At 46.9% G+C, this 25,267-nt stretch overlaps 1 protein-coding gene across 1 annotated transcript in view; it reads left to right on the forward strand.

Moving 5' to 3' along the window:
* Window positions 1-5,442, forward strand: part of IL6R (interleukin 6 receptor) — a 30,816-nt gene extending 25,374 nt beyond the window's left edge. The window contains exons 8-10 of the mRNA XM_079958194.1: window positions 870-942; window positions 1,486-1,582; window positions 3,740-5,442. Coding sequence (XP_079814320.1) covers window positions 870-942; window positions 1,486-1,582; window positions 3,740-3,959 — 390 coding nt within the window. The 3' untranslated portion in view covers window positions 3,960-5,442. The remainder of the gene's footprint in view (window positions 1-869; window positions 943-1,485; window positions 1,583-3,739) is intronic.
* Window positions 5,443-25,267: the final 19,825 nt, after the last annotated feature.

Consider the following 25,267-nt stretch of genomic DNA (forward strand, 5'->3'; position numbering starts at 1 on the left):
TACATGACTCAGGAAATCTGTAGCCTCCACACCAACTAAAATATTCTGAGAGAATGAATTTTTAAAAGGTCAAAAACCCATCCAAGCCCGCCACAAGCATTCAAAACAGCTCCGCTAGCAAAATTCATAGGCTCCAGCTGCCCCTCTCAGCAGGTACAGCCCCTGTTTCCGAGACGCTGGCCTCTAATAAACCCTGCTTCCTCTTTTTGACCACTGAGGGTTCCTTGTCTAAATGGAGAGATGCAGCTATTCAGAGTTGGCTGCACTCAGCCTGTTATGTACTGAGTTGAATAGGATCCAAAAGGCAGCAGTCTGATTGGCCCTAGAACAATAGGATTCAGAATGCAGCAGTCTGATTGGTCCTAGAACAATAGGATTCAGAATGCAACAGTCTGATTGGTCCTAGAACAATAGGATTCAGAATGCAGCAGTCTGATTGGTCCTAGAACAATAGGATTCAGAATGCAGCAGTCTGATTGGTCCTAGAACAATAGGATTCAGAATGCAGCAGTCTGATTGGTCCTAGAACAATAGGATTCAGAATGCAGCAGTCTGATTGGTCCTAGAACAATAGGATTCAGAATGCAGCAGTCTGATTGGTCCTAGAACAACAGGGTTCAGAATGCAGCAGTCTGATTGGTCCACAGGAGCCACCCAATCCAGCTCCAGGTGGAAGTGAATCCGCAACCTGATTGGCCTACAGGTGAATCCCGGAATTAGCCAATCACGTGGGACCCATTGTGTAAATAATGTATATAAAGCAGACATTCTGGGGGAACTTCCATTCTTCCTCACCACTATGAGCTGAATAAAGAGCATGAAATCCAAGTATATTTCACATCCCTTTTCTTTTTTGCTCTCTCTTGCAGGTTGATCCTTTTGCCAGCACCGTTAAGCCCAAGTGCACTTCTGAGCTCCCTGTCGTCATGAGTAAGCCGACAGGTAAGTCCGCCACCTTTCGTGGCCTCACTTGTACAAAGGTGGCTTTTTGTACATGCCAAGGGCTGCAAAAAATACGGGGACATCGCCTGGGCGAAAGGCTGGGGGTGATGGGAGCAAGGATCTTTGGCAGGTAGGCTTCCCTAGTGGTGATGGCAGGCGATAGCCGTGCTCCCTATTTGTGGGTCACCTTGGGCCAGACACTGTATCTCAGCTTAGCCTAACTCACAGGGTTGTTGTGAGGATTAAAGGAAGACGGGGAGAGTCATGGATGCCACCTTGAACTCCTTAGAGAAAAAGATGGGGCACAAATGCAAATTCGATTCCATTTTGATTTCCCATAATGCCCCACAGCAGGCTCTTTTGGACTGAGGGCCGAATTCCCTGCTAGGCAACCTGGCCAAGGGCCAGATGGGAGAGCCGCATTTGGACCCTGGACTTGAGGGTCCCTGCCTTTGCCCAGAGAGGTGCAAAGCTGGAGGCATTGTGGGAAATGAAGAGGGTGTCCTGACCTAACTGTGTTCCCTGATTGTCTGTCCCTTCTAGTGGAAAATGCTGCCTCTACGCCTCTGTACTTGTTCCTCATCATGGCTGTAAGCGTGACTGGAATTGTGGGCATCTTGGTCGTTGGAGCCATTCTCCGGTGAGGAAGACCACCTAATTTTCGGGAGTTGGGGGGGGGATTTTGATTACTGGGAGCGGTGAATTCACGAAACCTTGGTTTTGGAAGATGTTTAATACGGCCAGTTCTGGGGTGATTGCTAATACCTGCTTAGTTATTTTACATATTTCTTGTATGGCTGTTGTCCAGAATAGTTGGATTTGGGGGCACTTCCACCACATGTGGAGATAGGTGCCTATGGAGGTGCACCCTCCAGCATTTTGGTGAGGTTCCTGGGCGTATTAGCACTAATTTCCTTGGTGTTAGGTACCACTTGTAGGTGAGTTTCAGAGTGAGTTCTTTCCTTTTCATTGATAAAGATTTAAATGGGGGGGGGGGGTTTAGACCACATTCTGGTCCACTGAGTGGGGTTAATCTCATAGCCTATGTGAGCCTGGTCTTGGCCGGGGAGGGCGGGATATACCCGTATTTTTCGCTCTATAACACGCACCTGACCTTAACACGCACATAGTTTTTAGAGGAGGAAAACAAGAAAAAAAATATATTCTGAACGAAACAGTGGATATATGATTTTTGTGGTTCATGCTGTGGCCACAGACATGTGATCTGACAGTGAGTTTGGAGTAGCCCAATGCAAAAATCCTGAGGATCCATGTGGATCCATGCTTTGTAACCACGTTTTTGCACCACTGCGGCCCCAGGCAACAGTGGGTGCGTGATTTTTTTGGTGCAAGATGTAGCCATGGACATGCTATGTGATCTGATGGTGAATTTGGGGTGACCCAGTGCAAAAATCCTGAGGATCCATGTGGATCCGTGCTTTGTAATCACGTTTTAAGTGGGGAGGGAAGGAAAAGCACTTAAGGGACAAGGAACATGCGTGGGGTGTGTGGAGAAGGATGCTGCTAATAATGCAGAAGAGGGGTATAAGAGGAGAAGGCTCCTCTCCTCTCCCGATTTGCTCCTTTAAAGAAGCAGGCTCTCTGTCCCTCTCTCCTCCCCACTCAGCGGCTCTTCTCCCGCTTTGCTGTTTCAAAGCGAGCCACGGAGGAGGGAAGGAAGGGGAACCATGGATCCTCTGCTCACAACTGCAGCAGATCCCCTCCACCACCCGCAGGCATTCGCTCCATAACACGCACAGACATTTCCCCTTACTTTCTAGGAGGAAAAAAGTGAGTGTTATGGTGCAAAAAATACGGTAAATAAAAATTATTATTATTATTATTATTATTATTATTACTTCTACTACTACTACTACTACTCCCCCCCCCAACAAAAAACCCCACCAATGTCCTTTCTGTTGGGGATAATTCAGTCTGAAATTCCCAGGTGTCAAAAACGGTTGTTTATGTCTGCCACTACTGCGGCCCGTGTTTCGTTAGCCCCCAAATGGAAAACGAGCGAGGTCCCAACCAAAGAAGAATGGCAACTTAAACTGACGGAATATGCGCCGCTTGCGGACTTAACATATAGAATAAGAGAGCAAGAAGAACATAGGTTTAAAGAAGATTGGAAAACATTTATTGAATATATGGGGGGGGGGGAATTGTGTAGACTTGAAAACGTTGGCAGCATTAAGATAAATTCAACAGTGTAAATGAGTTTTGATGGATGCCATAATCAATGGAATACTGAATGGTTTAGTTTATGTAAAAGATGCCGGCATTTATGATACGCAAAAATGAACCATGGAAAGAGAAGAAGGGAAGTCATTGATATCTTAAGGGTGTAAAGGACCCCTGACCATTAGATCCAATCGTGGCCGACTCAGGGGTTGCGGCACTCATCTCGCTTTATTGGCTGAGGGAGCTGGCGTACAGCTTCCGGGTCATGTGGCCAGCATGTGGCGAACCAGAGCAGCGCACGGAAACGCCGTTTACCTTCCCGCCGGAGCGGTACCTATTTATCTACTTGCACTTTGACGTGCTTTCGAACGGCTAGGTTGGCAGGAGCAGGGACCGAGCAATGGGAGCTCACCCCGTCAAGGGATTCGAACCGCCGACCTTCTGATCGGCAAGTCCTAGGCTCTGTGATTTAACCCACAGTGCCACCTGCGTCCCTTCTTAAGGGTGTATAAATGCATTTAAAGCCATCCAAGTGGGCGGTCCTCACTGCTTCCCGTGGATGTGATGGTAGAAACGTGATCTCTAAACCTGCCATTTTTTGTTGTTGTTTCAGGTACAAGAAAAAATGGGGGATGTCGCCTTGCGGAGAAGAGAAATCCAGCACCGCCCCACCACACTCCCTGACCCTCATGGCTCCAGAGCCTCCTCTGAGTTCATCTCCTCTTCTCTCCCCTCCGGCTTCACCCTTCAGCGAGAGCTCTGTCGACACCCCGAGCATCCCGGAGAACAGCCCCTACGATGTTTCAAACGCGGACTATTTCCTGATGCCGTAGTAGCCGACAGACGTCGGATTTTGGGAGGTTATTGGGTGCCGCAGCGTCCCCCGCATGTGGGCACCGTACGTACCCTGAAGGATGTGGAGAGTCAGGAACACAGCCAAGGCGCCTGGGACATCGTTGAGAGTCCCTCGGGTCGTACCAGCATCAAGTAGCGCTGAGGTCAAGGCCCACGCTACTGAGATCTAGGAAAGGTGTCTGCTCTTCCGTCCGGAGTCAAGCCGCTCAGAAGATGCTCCATGTTCAGGATTTTGTTTGCCGCTCATCAGGAAGAGCTCAAGTGTCCTTGAAACCGAAGATGGTGGCCCACTGTGGCTGGCAGAGAAAACGGTTGGAGGCACCGACAACAAATTGTCCCTACATATTGGAAGTTCTTTCCAGGAAGTGTCTTTCCTCCTGGATTCCTGAAGTCGGGGATGTCTGCCGTCAGAGGAGCTGTCATCCCCGAAGCAGCAGATGATGGAGGAAGTGGTTTTGGGTACCACTTTGAACAATCGTTGGCCCTTTTCTACATGCCAAGGAAGGGCATCCGGGCCAGATTCCAGGGCTGGTCCAGGACATTTTGCGACCTGGTTCAAAGGAACGGTGCCTTCTGGCGAGCCAGACTGTTGCTCCATCTGGCTCAGTATTGTCTACACTGGCTGGCAGCAGCTCTCCAGGGTTTCAGACAGGGAGTCTCTCCCAGCCTAGGGAAGCAAAGGACTGGGCCAGGGGGCTTTTGTACGCAAAGAGGAGCCACAGGACAAGGTGCCATTTCGTGTCTTCCCTGATTTCACGCAAAGGAACTGATCTGTCTGGCAACTCTTTCCTGGTTGAAGGGGGCAGAAGACAGGTAGTCCTCTGGGGATTTGGTGCTGCTTCCTGCCCCCCAGGAAACTCACCCCCAAGGCAGCCAGCTAACCCTACCTTATGGCTGGGCCGGTGCTGTCAGAGTCCTATGATGTATTGGAAAGAGCGGGTGCAAAACTGCCTTTTAGCTGAGCCGGACTGTCGGACCCAGAATTGTCCTTCTCACTGCCCTACCTTGGGAAAGGCTTCGGACTGAACAACAGGAGCTCCCCCAAGGCCGAGTCCAGCATCCTGTTCTGTCAAAGGCCAGCCAACTGTGCCAATGGGAAGCTCGAAAAAGGACCTGAGCACAACAGCAAACTTCCTCCATCACAGAAAGCATGTGTGCGGTCCCTGAGTCGTGGGTGCAAAGCACAAGGCTGTTCCACTGGTCTTGCGCAGGTATAAACATGGCCCCAATCTGGCTGGGGGCAACAGAGATTTGGCCTTTCGAAAGCGAGGGGCTTTGTTACCCACAGTCCTTGCTGTGCATCAGAAGAGGAAAGGGAGGACTCTTTCTGCAATGTAAACAAGTCTCCAACTCGTTGCCTCCAACGGGGAACTTTGCTGCTCTGGGATGTTACGAAACCCAGCATTACTCTGTCTTTTTTTTTTCCTGCCGCAGAACAACAGAAATGATATTTACTTTTTTTCTTCTAAAGTTCACAGCGTCAGACTAATTTTTTGCTATTAGCTGCTTTCTCTGCTTGCTTGGGTGAAAGGTGTCCCTTTGTCTCAGATGTTGCCCACGTTGGAGACTGTGATGAATCTAGAGGTTATGGGGAGGCAAAACGCCGGAGGTGATTCCAGCCAAGGAAGGCTCTGCCAAAGAGCCGTTCAGATTCGTTCATGTTCGTTTCCCCAACATGCCGCCCCCCAGGCAGATTTTTCGGCCTGAGGAGAGAGGGAATGGTTTGCAAAACAGCAATCTTACCCCCTTCCTGCCCAGGGAAAAAAGAAAAGATATCCAGGTAGCCCCACAAGTTTAAATTTATTGCATTTCTCCTCCGTGAGTATATGCTGCCTGGACACATTTTCCTTATATATTTCCGCAAACGAAAGGGACTAGCAACTTTGGGTTTTTTGCTTAAATTAAAGCTGCCAATTCAGGAGAGGGCCTAATGGAGCTTAAGAGGTTGTTTTGAGTATGCCTGGCATAACTTCTTTTTTCGCTTCTCTTTTTGTTGTACCCTGGGCAGATGGCATTGTGGCTTCTTAACTCTCCCACCCCACCCTGAAAGTATGTTTTGCAATAAGGAGCAATCCCTCCCTTTCTTTTTCTGCCTGCTCCCTGCTGCTCACAAACAGTGCCTTGCTTGTTTTCCGAACCTGAACCTTCCCTGGGCGAACATCCCGGAAATCACTGCTCTTTAAGCAATCGGCGTGACGTTCAGGTACCAGCTCAGCAAAGTGTCTGGTCCGATGCCACCAAGGTAAACAGCTTTCTCATAACCCTGTGCCTAGCAAAAAACTTCAAAGGCCAGTGAGTGCCAGCTCTAGGAAACTGCTGCCCTCAGCAAGTTTGACGCTACTCATTTTGGACTCTGTCTGAATCAAGGTTTTCTTTCCACATAAATGCACTACATGCGTTAAATCGGCAGGGCAAAGCTAGGACGATGGCACGGCTGCCAATTTGTTCCTGTCTTAACCACTGCTGTGTGTAGCTTGTGTACATTTGTGTAGACACATTGCAGTATTGTACCACCTGAGCTTCAGGGCCTTTGGACCCCACACTTGTCTACAAATTCTCTCTACTTCTGGCGCATGAGGAGCTGTATCCAATATATGAAAATAGCAAGCTCCTTCTCTTAAGTGTGGGTCTGCAAATAGGCACTCAGAAGTGCAAAGCATTAGCAAGCTTGCAGGAGCCCCAGGGTTTGTAGAAATCTGAAAATTATTTGGGGGGACTGACCCCAAGGGGGTGAAATCCCCAAATACAACAAGGGTGTTCTCACGCTACACTGACTGATAACTGCCCTTTCTGGGCTCCAAAAGGGCTTGGTATATTCAATAGGCATGGCATGCTAACTGTTGAGAGGGTCAGGTGGAGGAGGGGGAAACAAGGCGAAGGAACATAATGGAGTATTTGTAAAAGGGCATGGCCGGCACACACTGAACATGAGCCCACTCCACCTTGCAACATTGCTTTTGCATGGCCCTGCCATTTGCATCATCTGCCAATTTAGGCATCTGCTGATGTTAAGTTTTAATCCGAAAAAGCTTGTGCCACCATAAAACTGTTTATACTTTTAAAGGGCTGCAAAAGTCTCCATTTTGAAGGTTAATTTTATTCCCGTCTGCTGCTTTGGTAGCCCCTCAGGCTGCGAAGACTTTTATAAATGTGTTAAATGGATTCCATGAATAAAATTAACAGGCTAGCATAACAACCTCCCAGGGGAAAACGAAAGGAAAGACATTTTTTAAAGGCTTAGCTTATTGATTTTCAGAACGAGTGACTTTTTGAGACACTCCAGGAATATTTGAGCTGCACCCTTGCCGTTGCCTGTTGATTTCTTGATGCCTCGCTCTCTGCACAGAAGTGGTACGGTCACCCTTCTAAATCAGGACTCTGCCAATTCATCCTGCCACCGCAGGAAGAGAGCGAGGCCACAGTGCAGAAGGGAAAGGGGTGTTTGGTGACGATAACGCTTGCAGTCTAGGAGCGTTTCCGGGTAGTCTAAGAAACCAAAAACTCTCTGCAGTTTTGAAACTGGCGGTGAAAATCAGGGCCATTTTGAAGTCGGTGGCTAAAACCAGGGACCATTCGAATGGCTCAGTCGGCCATCAAACTGGTGTCCAGAATTGTATCCAAACATGGGGGATTGCTCTTTGGTTTCTGGAACCGTTGTGCCAAATGTGGTTACGATATCTTGGGTGGTGTCTCGTAAAGAAGCCACATTCCAAAATTATATCGGTAAAGGTAAAGGGACCCCTGACCATTAGGTCCGGTCGTGGCCGACTCGGGGGTTGCGGCGCTCATCTCGCTTTATTGGCCGAGGGAGCCGGCGGACAGCTTCCGGGTCATGTGGCCAGCATGACTAAGCTGCTTCTGGTGAACCAGAGCAGTGCGCGGAAACTCCGTTTACCTTCCCACTGGAGTGGTACCTATTTATCTACTTGCACTTTGACGTGCTTTCGAACTGCTAGCGGACTAATAATTGCATCCCCTGTTAAAATACGGCCTTTTCAAATGTGTGCATTGTTTGGGGCCCAGCTTTCCTTCTGTCTCTCTCTCTCTTCCTGGCGTAGCTGGCTGTGCTGGCCCGTGAGAAAGAAAGAGAGGAAGAAAAGAGTTGAGCAATCTTGAGGGAAGAGGGGGGGGGGCCTGCGGCAGGTTTGCAGCGCATGAGGTGGAGGACTGGTGGTGAAACCCCCGGTCCAGGCAGCTGCTTCCCTCCATCTTCCAGTTCTCCTTTTCGGTCCCTCCTCACCGATAAACAGCTCCAGAGGAAGTTCGTGCCCACTTAAGGACAGAGGAAGTGAAATCCCATGGGGCGTTTGAATGCCCCCTTTTCTGCTCTCCGGGCAACTGCCTTGTCTCCTCATATTACACCTGCCCCATAAATTTGCAGACCCTCCAAGTGTTCCTGTTTTCCAGGGACGTCCCTGATTTGGAGAAGCCATCCCAGCTTCTGACTTGATCCCGGAATGTCCTGCTTTTCCTTAGGACATCCCTATTTCCTCTGGAGAAATGTTGGAGGATAGGGAGTTATCCGACCCCCGAGCCATCTGAAGGGAATCCTGTATAGGGAAGTTTTTTTTAAATGTTTAATGTTTTATTGTGTTTTTATAGACAGTGGTAAGGGATGCGGGTGGCACTGTGGGTTAAACCACAGAGCCTAGGACTTGCCAATCAGAAAGTCAGTGATTCGAATCCCTGCGACGGGGTGAGCTCCCGTTGCTTGTTCCCTGCTCCTGCCAACCTAGCAGTTTGAAAGCACGTCACAGTGCAAGTAGATAAATAGGTACCACTCTGGTGGGAAGTTAAACGGCGTTTCCGTGCACTGCTCTGGTTCACCAGAAGCGGCTTAGTCATGTTGGCCACATGACCCAGAAGCTGTCTGTGGACAAACGCCGGCTCCCTCGGCCTATAGAGCAAGATGAGCGCCGCAACCTCAGAGTCGGTCACAACTGGACCTGATGGTCAGGGGTCCCTTTACCTTTCTAGACAGTGGTACCACTGGTTGCAAATGGGATCCGTTCCGGAGCCCCGTTCGCAACCTGAGCAGAACACAACCCGCATCTGCGCATGCGCGGGTCGTGATTCGCCGCTTCTGCGCATGCGCGTGACATCATTTTGAGTGTCTGCGCATGCACGAGTGGCGAAACCCGGAAGTAACCCATTCCATTACTTCCGGGTCACCGTGGGACGCAACCTGAAAAGATTTAACCTGAAGCAAACGTAACAAGAGGTGTGACACTACAGTGGTACCTCGGTTTTCGAATGTAATCCATTCCAGAAGACGGTTCAACTTCTGAAACGTTTGGAAACCGAGGGGCAAAGGGTGGTCTGCAAATTCAATACATAACATTGAACTCAGTGGAAGCCGTTCGACTTCCGAGGTGTGTTCGAAAACGGAAGCATTTACTTCCAGGTTTTCGGCGTTCGATTTCTGAAACGTTCGTCAACGGAGACGTTCAAAAATTGAGGTACCACTGTATGTTGGAAGCTGTGCAGAGTGGCTGGGGTGACCCAGTAAACCGTAAAATTATCATTATGGAATGGGGCGTCCCTATTTTCATCGGATAAATGTTGGAGGGCATGCATTTGAAGCGCTCTCAACGATACCACTCTCAACAGCCATAGTTGCTTCCCCCGCAAGAATCCCCCAAACTGTAGTTTCCGAAGGGTGCTGGGAACTATAGCAGCATGAGGGGCTTTAATATATTTTTTTAAGAAGTCATGTGCTTTAAATGTGCATCAGATGTGCTTTTAATGTATGGCATTGATAAATAGGGTTAGGAACTGAGCTTTAAAAATCACTCAGCACATGGAAGAGAGGCATTTATACAATTTACAATGCAGACTGGGAGGCAGGAAACCCCTTTTTTATTGTTCGCTTTTATTCCTTCTCTTTTTCTGTATTTTTGCCTTATTTTGAAAAAACAAGTGCTTTGGACATGACACAAAAGCGCACAAACCTGTTTTAAGTTATTGGTGGAAGTGCAAATCAAAACCTATCTACTGTACCTAGTTCAATGTAAGATTGAATCATTATGTACCTAGTTCAATGTAAGATTGAATCATTATGTATTGCTAAAACATATTACTTGTATCATACCCTCCGAAGACCCAGTTTTTTATATAAAAAAAATATGTATTTTGTCTAAAGCTTAAAAGTTTTGCAAATGTTTTATGACTGATTTTGTAATAGAAAACCAATAAAAATTGAATTAAAAAAACAAAACAAACACCTTTGCATTTTTGTTTAGACCTGTGTTTTCATCTGTTTCAAGTGTATAGTTGGTTTAATATTTTTTTTAATGTTCTTAATAGCTGCTTGCATTGATAATTGTTCTATTATTTGTGTAAACCGCTATGAGGTTCCCCCCCCCCCCTGTGAGAACAGGATGCTGGACTTGAATAAACCGTTGGCCTGATCCTGCAACCTCTTCTTGTATTATTATGATCCATAAGCATGAGCTCTGGCTTGCACCCGACGTCACATGATGTCGCCTCCAGATATGGCAGGGCCTCAGTCCCCATCTTAAAAGCTTTGCGAGGGCCAGAGAGTGTCTCCACCCCATGAGCTGGTACATAAGATTATTTTGGTACATAAGATTCTTTTCTTTTCTTTTTTGTTAAATATTTTTTATTAATTTTCAATCACAAAAATCCAATATGCGCCATATTATCTTAACACCAAATAGCAGTACCAATTCAAATACAAATCAATTACATAGCCAATTACAGTGGTGCCTTTGGATTAAAAACCCATTATTTTTATTTTTTTTTTGGATTACGAACAATTTTTTGGGGGGGGAGGCCCCATTGGCGAAAGCACGTCTTGGGTTACAACCTGTTTGGTGTACAAATGGACCTCCAGAACGGATTATGGTTGTAAATCAAGGTAAAGGTAAAGGTAAAGTGACCCCTGACCATTAGGTCCAGTCGTGGCTGACTCTGGGGTTGCGGCACTCATCTCGCTTTATTGGCCGAGGGAGCCGGCGTACAGCTTCCGGGTCATGTGGCCAACATGACTAAGCCGCTCCTGGCGAACCAGAGCAGCACACGGAAACGCCATTTACCTTCCCGCCAGAGTGGTACCTATTTATCTACTTGCACTTTGACGGGCTTTTGAACTGCTAGGTTGACAGGAGCAGGGACTGAGCAACGGGCACTCACCCCATCACGGGGATTCGAACCGCCAACCTTCTGATCAGCAAGTCCTAGGCTCTGTGGTTTAACCCACAGTGCCACCTGTGTCCCAAGGTACCACTGTATAAATTTTGTGTGGCTTCCCAAGTGCTGTACTTCAGGGTCCGATTCCCTTTAATTCTGCCTCCAGACCGTTGCTGAAACCAAATACAATCCATTCTTGATAAAATCCCTTATACCACAGCTACAAAAATTAACTTCAGTTCGCATTAACGCATATCATAATCTGTAAATTCGCTGTACTTTGGCTGTGCCCCCTTCCTTTGAGGTTTTTTTTCATACAATCAAGGGGTGTGGGTGCATACTTTTAAGATGTATTTTAAGAAAGAAAGAAAGAAAGAGAGAGAGAAAGAAAGAGAGAGAGAAAGAAAGAAAGAAAGAAAGAAAGAAAGAAAGAAAGAAAGAAAGAAGAACAGTCTGACAAACAACACCCAAGGCAGGTTTGCACCTCTAAAATCTCATACTCTCCCTGGGTTTTCGTCCAGTGCAACTTCCTGGCAGAAAGACATAGGGGATACCTCGCTGAAATCTGGTACCACCTGGCTGTGGTTTTCCTGTGACAGAATCACCCTCTGAGGCAGGGAAAGCCCCAGAGCCCTCGTTCTCAACCTGGCTGACTCAACTTTCGAGCTGAGCGAGATAAGCAGGGACTTTTTTCAGCCTCTCTGTATCTGCCTCTCTGCGAAGCTACACGGCCGGCCATCTATTAATAGGTGGAACAACCCGAAGCGCCATCGCAGGTGCGTAAATTCTTCCTACGGATTTCGACGCTGGCCCACTCTTCTGCAAGCGAGGGAGCGGAAATGTCAAACCGCGGAACCCACCACCAAAAGCGGAATGGAAAAGCAGCAGTGGAGAATGAAATAGGTGGAAACAAACAATCTCTGCAGGAGAGGGAACCAGAGGCAATGTTGACCGGCCTTGATGATGGTTGGTTGGTCCAAAATATGAAGAGGGTCTCGTTGGCTGATCTGTTTCTCGAGCTGCCGCCCCGGTTTGATCGCATAATTCAAAACTCATGCGGCGGAAAGTTAAGTCATGTCCGCAGCAGACATTCAAAGCTTGTGGCCTCCCGCAAAGAATTGGGGAGCTGCTTTATACTGAGTCAGACCTACTGGTATTTCTGCACACTAACTAGCAGAGGCTGTCCAGAGTTTCAGACAGAGGGTCTCTCACAGCCCCTACCTGGGGCCTTTACATGCATACGTAAAAGGGTGGCGCTGTGGGTTAAAAGACAGAGCCTAGGGCTTGCCGATCAGAAGGTCGGTGGTTCGAATCCCCGTGATGGGGTGAGCTCTCGTTGTTCGGTCCCTGCTCCTGCCAACCTAGCAGTTTGAAAGCATGCCAGTGCAAGTAGATAAATAGTTACCGTTCCGGCGGGAAGGTAAACGGCGTTGCTCTGGTTCGCCAGAAGCGACTTAGTCACGCTGGCCACATGACCTGGAAGCTGTACGCCGGCTCCCTCGGCCAATAAAGCGAGATGAGCGCCGCAACCCCAGAGTCGGCCACAACTGGACCTACTGGTCAGGGGTCCCTTTACCTTTACCTTACTGTACTTAAGAAAAGAGCCTGTCTAGTCCAACATCCTGTTCTCACAGTGGCTCAGTGGGAAACCAGTAAGGTAGAGCATGAGACTCTTAATGTCAGGGTCATGGGTTCAAATCCCACACTGGGCAGAAAGATTCCTGCCTTGCCGGGGGTTGGACTAGATGATCCTCAGGTCCCTTCCAACTTTGTGATTCTGTGACCTGAGCACAACAGCAACACTTGCAGTTCCCTGTTACTAGTATTCTGCCTCTGACAGGGGAGGGAGAACTAGCCATGATGAACAGTAGCCATTGTGCACAGCCTTTTTTACGATACGATACGATAATCTTTATATTCATTGTCCCATACAGAACAACGAAATTGAAAAAAACTACACCAGACATTCAAAAACCAACAAGCCTGCTATCCCAACTATCCCAGCCTGGTTAGCCCCCTAAAAACTCTGATACCCCATAATTAAATACAATATACTTCCTTAGAGACTACCTTAAAGGTAAAGGGACCCCTGACCATTAGTAATAATAATAATAATAATAATAATAATAATAATAATTTATTTATACAGCACCCATCTGGCTGGGCTTCCCCAGCCACTCTGGGCGGCTTCCAAAAAAAAAATAAAAATTAAAATACTGTACTACATCAAACATTAAAAGCCTCCCTAAACAGGGCCGCCACAGGGCCGCCTTCAGATGTCTTCTAAAAGTCTGGTAGTATTTGTTCTCTTTGACATCTGGTGGGAGGGTGTTCCACAGGGAGGGCGCCACTACCGAGAAGGCCCTCTGCCTGGTTCCCTGTAACTTGGCTTCTCGCAGTGAGGGAACCGCCAGAAGGCCCTCGGTGCTGGACCTCAGTGTCCGGGTAGAACGATGGGGGTGGAGACGCTCCTTCAGATATACTGGACTGAGGCCGTTTAGGGCTTTAAAGGTCAGCACCAACACTTTGAATTATGCTCGGAAATGTATTAGGTCCAGTCGTGGCCGACTCTGGGGTTGCGGCACTCATCTCGCTTTACTGGCCGAGGGAGCCGGCGTACAACTTCTGGGTCATGTGGCCTGCATGACTAAGCCGCTTCTGGTGAACCAGAGCAGCGCACGGAAACGCTGTTTACCTTCCCACCAGAACGGTACCTATTTATCTACCTGCACTTTGACGTGCTTTCAAACTGCTAGGTTGGCAGGAGCAGGGACTGAGCACCAGAACCCCCCCCCCCTCGTGGGTAATTGAACCACCAACCTTCTGATCGGCAAGCCCTAGGCTCTGTCGTTTAACCCACAGCGCCACCCGCGTCCCAGTAGAGACTACCTTAAGGTAAAGGTAAAGGTACCCCTGCCCGTTTGGGCCAGTCTTGACAGACTCTAGGGTTGTGCACTCATCTCACTCTAGAGGCTGGGAGCCAGCGCTGTCCGCAGACACTTCCGGGTCACGTGGCCAGCGTGACAAGCTGCATCTGGCGAGCCAGCGCAGCACATGGAATGCCGTTTACCTTCCCGCTGGTAAGCGGTGGTAAGCGGTCCCTATTTATCTACTTGCACCCGTGGGTGCTTTCGAACTGCTAGGTTGGCAGGCGCTGGGACCGAGCGACGGGAGCGCACCCCACTGCGGGGATTCGAACCGCTGACCTTTTGATCGGCAAGTCCTAGGCGCTGAGGCTTTTACCCACAGCGCCACCCGCGCCCCAGAGACTACCTTACACTGAGTTTAAAACCAAAATCATATTTGGATAGAAACTGTTTCTCCAGGAAAGCAGGGCGAGAGGCACGAGCGATATGTTTTGGGGGCATGCCGTGGCCGAATCGTTCCCACCCTCAGACCGTTGCAGCAATTTTTTGGTTTGTTTTTTTTAAAAGAGGGTTTGTTTCGTTGCCTGTTCCGTTCCGAAACCAGCCTTCGAAAATCTGCACTCATCCTTCCTATCTCGGGCCTCATGCGTCCGCCAACTTCTCCTAAACCAGGCCGTGTGTTGCAAGAAGGCTGCTTCCCCAAAAGCACCTTGGGAAGAGAGAACTGGATCTCTGGTTTTTTGACGTTTCTTAAAGACACACGCAAAACCGGGGCAAGGGAGGTGGAGGCACTGGGCTGGTGGTTCCGTGCCCAAATGTTGCGGAGAAGAAGAAGAAGAAGAAGAAGAAGAAGAAGAAGAAGAAGAAGAAGAAGAAGAAGAAGCATTTGTGAACCAACGAAGGGGAAACAAACACATGCAAATTTCGGAGATTTGAGTGGAACCAAAAAAAGACAGAAGCCGATCTGCCCACAGTGTTTGCAGGAGGAAGTCTGTGTTGATGGTGTGGAGCTGGCAAGTTCTCTGGCTCTGGGGGTGCAAGATTTTTTGTTTTGTTTTGTTTTTGGAGACCATTCTTGGTGCAAGTTTAGATTTCCATGCTCAGAACTTGAAATATACTTGGAGTCGAGTGTCGATTTCATGCTCTTCATTCAGCTCATGGTAGTGAGGAATGAAGTTCCCCCAAAATATCTGCTTTATATACATTATTTACACAATAGGCTGCACGTGATTGGCTAATTCTGGGATTCTCCTGTACGCCAATCAGGTTACGGATTCACTTTCACCTGGAGCTGGATTGGGTGGCTCCTGCGTACCAATCATACTGCTGCATTGTTCTAGGACCAATCAGACTGCTGCATTCTGGACCCTATTGTTCTAGGACCAATCAGACTGCTGCCTTTTGGATCCTATTCAACTCAGTACATAACAGAACTGTAAAAGAAATCAGACTGAATGGACAAAGGTCCTGGAGCTTTGCAGCCCTTTTATATAGATATATTTTAAAGAAATAATCATGCCAAGAATTGAACCTGGGACTTCCAGCAAGTGCCTTACCACTGAGCTCTAGCCTTACACTTTGAAATAAGATCCTAGTCCTCATGGTTCTCTGAACACAAGAAGCAGCCTTATATCCCAAGTTGAACCATCAGTCCATCTGGTTCAATGTCAGCAGCCTGGGCCCATGTACTCCAACATCCCGTTCTCACAGTGGCCAACCGGCTACAAGCAGGACGGTATTCGGAAACATTACTGCCTCTGAATGTGGAAGCAGAGCACAGACATTGTGGCTGGCAGCCATCCCTAGCCGCCTCCTCACAATGAATTGATCTAATTCTCTTTTAAAACCATCCAGGTTTGTGGCCATCCCTGTGTCCTGTGGGAAGGAGTTCCACAGTTTAACTCTGCGCTGTGTGAAGAAGTCATTTCTCCCACCTGTCCTGAAATAATGTCTAGTGTAGCGGTCCCCAGCTTTCTGGTGTCACGGGGCACATTTGGAAACCAGGAGGCTGTTGTGGACACCAAAACAGAGAGAGACATTTCACAGGATAAAACAGGCAAAGTACCTACAATTCTCAGAGTGGTTTAACAAACAGCCCCTCTTCTTCCCAGGGAACTCTGGGAATTGTAGTTCCGGGAGGGGAAATGGAGGTCTCCTAACAACTCCCAGCATAGGCGCCGACTCCATGGGGCCTGAGGGGGCCCGAGCCCCCTCAAAAATTCGTTTGGGGGGGCTCCGCCACCCCAATAATTTAAGAAAATTATTACCGTAAATTTCGCTCTATAACACACAGATTTTTTCTCCTAAAAAGTAAGGGGAAATGTCTGTGCGTGTTATTGAGCGAATGTGTGGTCCCTGGAGCCGACTGGCCCGAGTGCAGGGGCAAAAATAGGCAAAAATCAAGCAAAAATAAGATCGAGCGGCGGAGGGAAGGCGGAAGCTGCTGCTTTCCTGCATTCTGCCTCAGGGTCTTACTGCCCACCCGCTTCTGTTGCTGCATTTGCTCAAACTCAACAAAGAGCAGGGAATCCCCTGCCCTCCTGGCAAGCAGAGGCTTAAGGAAAGGATCGAGTCCTTCCTTCTAATTCTTTCCTAGTCACACTGCGCGCAGGCTCCAGCCCACCACCTCCTCCTCTCCGTGCTCTAGGGACTCACAGGCAGCCGAAAAACATGCAGGTGGGAGAGAGAGAGAGAGAGGGCTGGCTTGGGGGGGGGACTTTTGCCTTCCTTTCCTCCCCCCCACCCCTTTAAACTCCTCCCCTGCATTCTTAGCCAGCTGCTTCTCCGCACACCCCTCTTATGCTTCTTGTCCCTTCTGTGTTTTTCCTTCCCTCCCTATTTAAAACGTGGTGACAAAGCACGGATCTACATGGATCCTCAGGATTTTTGCATTAAAGGTAAAGGTAAAGGTACCCCTGCCCGTAGGGGCCAGTCTTGACAGACTCTGGGGTTGTGCGCCCATCTCACTTAAGAGGCCAGGGGCCAGCGCTGTCCAGAGACACTTCCGGGTCACGTGGCCAGCGTGACATCGCTGCTCTGGCGAGCCAGAGCCGCACACGGAAACGCCGTTTACCTTCCCGCTGGTAAGCGGTCCCTATTTATCTACTTGCACCCGGAGGTGCTTTCGAACTGCTAGGTTGGCAGGCGCTGGGACCGAGCAGCGGGAGCGCACCCCGCCGCAGGGATTCGAACCGCCGACCTTTCGATCGGCAAGCCCTAGGCGCTGAGGCTTTAACCCACAGCGCCACCTGCGTCCCCCTGCATTCTTAGCCAGCTGCTTCTCCGCACACCCCTCTTGTGCTTCTTGTCCCTTCTGTGTTTTTCCTTCCCTCCCCATTTAAAACGTGGTGACAAAGCACGGATCCACATGGATCCTCAGGATTTTTGCATTGGGTCACCCCAAATTCACCATCAGATCACATTACATGTCCATGGCTACAGTCTGTACCAAAAAAATCACGCACCCACTGTTGCCTGGGGCTGCAATGGTGCAAAAACGTGGTTACAAAGCATGGATCCACAGGATCTTTGCACTGGGTCACCCCAAATTCACCATCAGATAACATAGCATGCCCATGGCTACAGCCTGCACCAAAAAAATCACGCACCCACTGTGGCCTGGGGCCACAATGGTGCAAAAACGTGGTTACAAAGCACGGATCCACATGGATCCTCAGGATTTTTGCATTGGGTCACCCCAAATTCACCATCAGATCACATAGCATGTCCATGGCTACATCTTGCACCAAAAAAATCACGCACCCACTGTTGCCTAGGGTCACAGTGGTGCAAAAACGTGGTTACAAAGCATGGATCCACATGGATCCTCAGGATTTTTGCATTGGGCTACTCCAAACTCACTGTCAGATATTAAAAATCTTTATAAAATAGAGAATTAAATACATACAGAATGTTAAATTTTCAGTTTCGAAATATTAGTACTAGTTTAGTACTGTATTTCTATATTACTATAGTACTGTATTAGTTATTTTCAAATACTTAAATATTTTTAGGGTGTAAGACCCAATTAAAGCCCGTTATTTACATACAGTATTACAGTATTTACATACAGTATTAGGCATACTGTATTAACTTTATTAACTGTATTAAAGCATTAACTTTGAGATATTATTTTTATTTAATGAACCCTCAGCCTTATTCAAAGTAAGCTTAAATTAGCTATTTCACTTATTAATCAAAGCGCTATTACTGTGCGACAGCAATATTTTATGTTTTATTCTTTTAATGATAGTTTAGGATTTATTTAAATATCATTTCAGTCTTTTCAGAGCTATATATTCACTGCTCTGTAATAGTCTATAAGCATAATTGTTACTGTAAATTAAATTAGCTTTTTACGAAAATACCGTGCGTGTTTATGTTTTGTTTCTTTTTTCAAAGCCAAAAAGTGTTTCAGGCTTGTCGAGTTTCCCGGAGTGTGGAGTTATAGAGAGTCGAGTTTTCGGGGTTCTAATGTTGATCATATCACTCTAAAATACTTTTAAAAAACTTTAAAACTCACTAATTTTCATCTAAAATTTAGAAAACTTCCCGGGGCAGGACCCCGGTATGGGCCCCCCAATATTTTTTATAAGTCGGCGCCCCTGACTCCCAGCACCCTTAACACACTACAGCTCCCAGAATTCTCTGGGAGAAGCCATGGAAACTTAAAGTGGGATCATAGAATCATAGAATCATAGAGTTGGAAGAGACCACAAGGGCCATCGAGTCCAACCCCCTGCCAAGCAGGAAACACCATCAGAGCACTCCTGACATATGGTTGTCAAGCCTCTGCTTAAAGACCTCCAAAGAAGGAGACTCCACCACACTCCTTGGCAGCAAATTCCACTGTCAAACAGCTCTTACTGTCAGGAAGTTCTTCCTAATGTTTAGGTGGAATCTTCTTTCTTGTAGTTTGGAACCATTGCTCCGTGTCCGCTTCTCTGGAGCAGCAGAAAACAACCTTTCTCCCTCCTCTATGTGACATCCTTTTATATATTTGAACATGGCTATCATATCACCCCTTAACCTCCTCTTCTCCAGGCTAAACATGCCCAGCTCTTTAAATGCATAGTACAGATGGAGGTCTTGGATAACATTAAAGCTCACTCAGGTCTTGAGTTGAGAAGGCCCTATCTGCACTGCATGTTAAAGAAGCTCACATATTCCCACTTTAAACAGCCACGGCTTCCCTCCAATAATCCTGGGAACTGTAGCTTGTCTCCTAACCATTCTCAGCACCCTCAACTGCAGTTCCCATGATTCTCCAGGGGAAGCCATGACAGGTTAAAGTAGCATCATGCTGCTTTAAATGAATAATGCAGAAAATGCAAATGATGTCCCCTAGTGGTAAACATCCAAGTTCTTTTAAAAAGACATCACCTTGCCGACAAAAGTCCATATAGTTCAAGCTATGGTTTTCCCAGTAGTGATGTATGGAAGTGAGAGCTGGACCATAAAGAAGGCTGATCGCCAAAGAATAGATGCTTTTGAATTCTGGTGCTGGAGGAGACTCTTGAGAGTCCCATGGACTGCAAGAAGATCAAACCTCTCCATTCTGAAGGAAATCAGCCCTGAGTGCTCACTGGAAGGACAGATCCTGAAGCTGAGGCTCCAGTACTTTGGCCACCTCATGAGAAGAGAAGACTCCCTGGAAAAGACCCTGATGTTGGGAAAGATGGAGGATGCAAGGAGAAGGGGACAACAGAGGACGAGATGGTTGGATACTGTTCTCCAAGCTACCAGCATGAGTTTGACCAAACTGTGGGAGGCAGTGGAAGACAGGAGTGCCTGGCGTGCTCTGGTCCAGGGGGTCATGAAGAGTCGGACATGACTAAACGACTAAACAACAACAACAAAAGGCAAGAGAAAATTGTGAAGCTGCTGAAAGCTTGCCTTGAGAGAGCCTAAGGAGGAAGGGAAGGATGGCAGGAAGCCCAGAATGTGATTTTGAATTGCTTGGACTATTAATCAAATGAAATGGGATTTGGTTTTAAAAGAAGGGAACTTGTCCATCATCCCCCAGTGTCCTTTTGCTTTCTTTGTCTGAAAGGGATGAGCAAGTTTATCCCCCAGTGCAGAAGTGGAAAAGCTTTTTGGGATCGAGGGCCACTTTCCCTTCTGGGCAACTTTCCGGGGGCCACATGTGCGTAAACGTTGCCCTTGTGTCAGTTTTGCATTTTCTGGCACAGAAAGTATTGATTTAAAGTGTAGGTATCTTTCCTATTCTAACCGATTCCAGAGGCTTCTCAAAGCTTCTCCGTGTGATACAAGCAAGTTTCTAGCTAACCAGCAAGCTTCTGTTCCGCCAAGAAGCAGGCAGGAGGTTCCTGATGTTTGGGTTATTCCTTCAGAGAAGCTGAGCCGTTGGTTTAAACTGGTTCTGTTAACTCTTTTCACTCAAGGTTATTCTGGCTATAATAATGAGGCCAGAAGGAGGCTGATTCTAGATTCAGGTAGGTAGCCGTGTTGGTCTGACACAGTCAAAATAAATTTTAAAAATGTCCAGTAGCATCTTAGAGACCAACTAAATTTGTTCTGGGTATAAGCTTTTGTGAAGTGTGCATGCACACAGAAGCTTATACCCAGAACAAACTTAGTTGGTCTCTGTTATGTACTGAGTTGAATAGGATCCAAACTGCAGCAGTCTGATTGGTCCTAGAACAATAGGATCCAAATTGCAGCAGTCTGATTGGTCCTAGAACAATAGGATCCAAATTGCAGCAGTCTGATTGGTCCTAGAACAATAGGATTCAGAATGCAGCACTCTGATTGGTCCTAGAGCAATGCAGCAGTATGATTGGTTGGCAGGAACCACCCAATCATGCTCTAGATATAAGTGAATCCACAACCTGATTGGCTTACAGTAGAATTCCAGAATTAGCCAGTCATGTGCAGCCCATTGTGTAAATAATGTATATAAAGCAGATACTTTGAGGGGACTTGTATTCATTCCTCCTCACCACTATGAGCTGAATAAAGAGCATGAAACCACTTTGCGACTCTGAGTATATTTCAGTCTCTAAGGTGCTACTGGACAATTTTTTAATTTAGAAGGCACCTGAGTTTCACTTTCTGTCTCCCTTTCCTTCTGGTGTGGTGTTCTGTATATAGTATGCTTAGTGTTAATGCTTTTAGTCTTATTGTAAGTTAAGTCTGCTGTGATATAGAAAAATAGGGGTGGATGGCGTTTGCTGCCCAACTCCCCAAGGGACTGAGTCCCCTAAGTCCATGATCGGTCAGAGACGGATGGATGGATGGATGGATGGAGGTAGGATGGGAGCCAAAATGGCTTCACGGCTGTTTTCCTGTGCTGCTTCAGACATGTGGTTTATATATTTATGTATGTGTTTGCTTGGTACATTTATGAACGTTTATTATTATATATATAAGACCTTAATTTTGTTTTATTTCAGAAGCAAGAGGCACGGTCAGAATTCAAGGGCACGTTCCAGGCAGGCAAAAAACATGAGGAGGGAGTGAATCAGAGAGGCCATAGAGGGTATGAACTGGGGAGTGGGGGGGGTGGCCTGTGGAGAATCCCTTGAGTAAGACAGAGAGACCTCAAACGTACTCGGCCCCAGGGCCTGAGGTTCCCCATTTTTGATGTAAACAGGAAGCTGCCTCAGAATGAGTCAGGCCACTGGTCATCCAGAACAGTACTGTTTGTTTTGACTGGCAACCCTGGAGGCTGGTATATTGGGGCAATGAAGGCACTGCCCCACCAGCCTCAACCGCCCGCCCCCCTGCCTTCTTGTTTACAACCAGTCCAAGCCCCAACCTGCCAGCTTCTTCCTTCTCAATATCAAGAGGATGGGAAGAAAGCTTCCCCATCATCGGCTGGGCTCCACTTGCCCTTGCCTCTGGCGCCACCTGCTGTTGAGCTCCCTGCCTTCTGCCCTACCAGTCTCTTCTCCCCTTTATTAATAGTCTTCCAATACATTACATAAATATATGATACATCTCATAAAGTAAATTGAAGTTTCAATCATATACACACAAAAAAAGAAAAGAAAAACATATACTTTATCTTTTCTTACCTATATATAAACCTTGACCTTCTGCTGTACGGTGGTACCTCGGGTTACATACGCTTCAGGTTACATTCGCTTCAGGTTACAGACTCCGCTAACGCAGAAATATTACCTCGGGTTAACAACTTTGCTTCAGGATAAGAACAGATATCGTGCAGCGGCGGCGCAGCAGCAGCAGGAGGCCCCATTAGCTAAAGTGGTGCTTCAAGTTAAGAATGGACCTCCAGAACAAATTAAGTTCTTAACCTGAAGTACCACTGTATTTATGTTACCTTTTATGTGATTGTTAACCAAAATTCTTATCAAAAATTACTAACAAAAAATATACTAAGGACTTTGGACTTCCTGTCAATTCCTGTTGTATAATTTTATTTATTACTCTCTTCTTTATATATTCTCCAATACATTCTTACAACAATTTTACCATTGATCTTATTTCTCATATGTTTCTTTATCCAAGGTCAATCAAGTGCTGTCATAGACAATAAACCACCGGCATATTTTTGCAGATATCTCTTATATTTGTCCCATTTTTTTTCTTCCAAATTCTTGTCTTGAATTACCCCGTAAACTGTTGGTCAATTGCGCCATTTCCGCATATTTTTGTAGCTTATTCTGCCACCCCATTCAAGTCAGAACATTTTCCCCTTTCCAATTTTTTGTTACTAGTGTTCAGGCGTATAAAAATATTTCTCTTAAGTTTTTCGGTATATCTTTCCCAACAATACTTAGCGGAAACGCTTCTGGTTTTTTAAAAAAATGTCATTCCAAAGATTTTTTTCAGCTCTTCATATACCAGGCCCCAAAATTCTCTTTATTTTTCTACACATCCACCACATGTGGCACATGTCTCCATTGCTTTCCCTACACCTCCAGCAATTGCTCGCAATATTTTTATAAATCTTGGAGAGCCTTGACTGTGTGATAAGAATTTTAAGGTCTTAGATATGTAATAAATGTTCATAAATGTACCAAGCAAAGACGTACATAAATATATAAACCACATGTCTGAAAACCCCACAGAAAAAATGTCCTGAACAAATTGACCTCAATTATTTCTCTGCAAGGTCAAAGTGGGAAACCTTCCCATTGTCTTTTTCCTTCACAAATCCTATCTTAAGGGCACGTTTAAGATATGTGACCTGGCCCAGGAACTAAGTATTTATCAAAACAAAATAAAAAAATTCCTTCCAGTAGCACCTTAAAGACCAACTAAGTTAGTTCTTGGTATGAGCTTTCGTGTGCATGCACACTTCTTCAGGTATCTGAAGAAGTGTGCATGCACACGAAAGCTCATACCAAGAACTAACTTAGTTGGTCTTTAAGGTGCTACTGGAAGGAATTTTTTTATTTTGTTTTGACTATGGCAGACCAACACGGCTACCTATCTGTAAGTATTTATCATTACAAAAGACTGGCCAGGCTCCCCAGGCAATCCAATCAAGTGACCATTAAACAGGTAACCTGTCAGATGAGATTCTATCTATCTATCAGCATTCTATCTTTATTTTAAGGGCAACTGAGGACCCGCTCTTTCTCCATCCCTGAAAACACACACAAACAATTCCATGGGATCAGTGGCGTAGCGTGGGTTGTCAGCACCCGGGGCAAGGCAAGTAATTTGCACCCCCTAACCCATGGATTAAACGGCGTTTCCGTGTGCGGCTCTGGCTCGCCAGAGCAGCGATGTCACGCTGGCCACGTGACCCGGAAGTGTCTCCGGACAGCGCTGGCCCCTGGCCTCTTAAGTGAGATGGGCGCACAACCCCAGAGTCTGTCAAGACTGGCCCGTACGGGCAGGGGTACCTTTACCTTTTACCTTTAACCCATGGATTTGCGCCCCCTAACCCGTGGATTTGCGCCCCCTAACCCTAACCCCCAGATGTTGCGCCCGGTGCGGCCGGCCCCCCCTGCACCCCCCACGCTACGCCACTGCATGGGATGTGTCACAAAGCAGCTTGCCGAATCCCATCCTTGATTTTCAGAAATCTGTAATTAACTCAGGGTGGAGAACGAGTATCCTGTAACTCAGACGCAGACCTGGTTCCTCTCTTCCTTGGGACACCTCCTTCTTGTCCCTCCTTTCCACTCCTCCTGCAGTGAAGATTGGCTGGGGAGAAGGATTCTACGGAGGCTCTTCTAAAAGCCAAATTGTGGGGTGGGCGGAGGGGGCTCCCATTTCAGCCTCTGAACTGCAATACACAGTTGAGCCATGCGGCGGCGGCGTTGCCCCAGTTTCAAGGCACTAGGAGTGAAGTTTTCCAGTTTGAAAGATTATCGAGCTATTCTCAAAATAAATAAAAAAATCCTTCCAGTAGCACCTTAGAGACCAACTAAGTTTGTTATTGGTATGAGCTTTTGTGTGCATGCACACTTCTTCAGATACCAATAACAAACTTAGTTGGTCTCTAAGGTGCTACCGGAAGGATTTTTTTTATTTTGTTTCGACTATGGCAGACCAACACGGCTACCTAACTAAAGCTATTCTCAGTGACAAATACTAGTGTGAATGGAGCGACCCAAATGTGCACCTTATTTTGGTATGTTTCTTTTTAATTTAACTGTATTTTTTTTGCTGTTTCTGACATGTTCTTGAATTATGTGTTTTTGATCAAAACACACACACACACACACACACACACACAGATATAGATATATATATGAGCAAAATAAGGACAGACTTTGCTTGTGTCCTCAAGACATCGATTCTGTAAAACATATTTTGCTGCACTGTGCGAAATACGAGCAAGCCAGGGCTAAACTGATATTACCCTTGCTGGTACTTTCCCCGGGAAAATAAGAGGCTCACTATGTCAGGTTCCTATTGGAAGACCGGGCAAACGCTAGAACATTAGCAGTGGTGAAGTTTTTATCGTGGTTGCAAGAACCAACGATCCCTATCTTTAAGTCTGAACAAAATGCTTGTTTAATAAGGAGGTAGGCTGTCTGAATTGTGCATTGCTCTGTAACCATTTGTTGGGTCTCTGGACCCTAATAAAGATTGATGATGAGCAATATATAAAATAGGTAGGTGTATGAACATCAGAGGAGCCTTGCTGGATCAGACCAGAGGTAGACTGCTCCTGCAGATGGAGGTTCCATTGCTATCACAGCTATTAACGTAAGGGAAGCTGAGGTGGGCCTAACCAAAGGGCCATCTAGTCCCAGAATCCCATTTCCCACAGCGACTGAAGCCTACAGGGCCAAAGAGTTACAGCCCTCTCATGCCTGTTG

The sequence above is a fragment of the Podarcis cretensis genome (assembly GCF_951804945.1).
Source record: "Podarcis cretensis genome assembly, chromosome: 16".
Taxonomy (NCBI): Eukaryota; Metazoa; Chordata; class Lepidosauria; order Squamata; family Lacertidae; genus Podarcis; species Podarcis cretensis.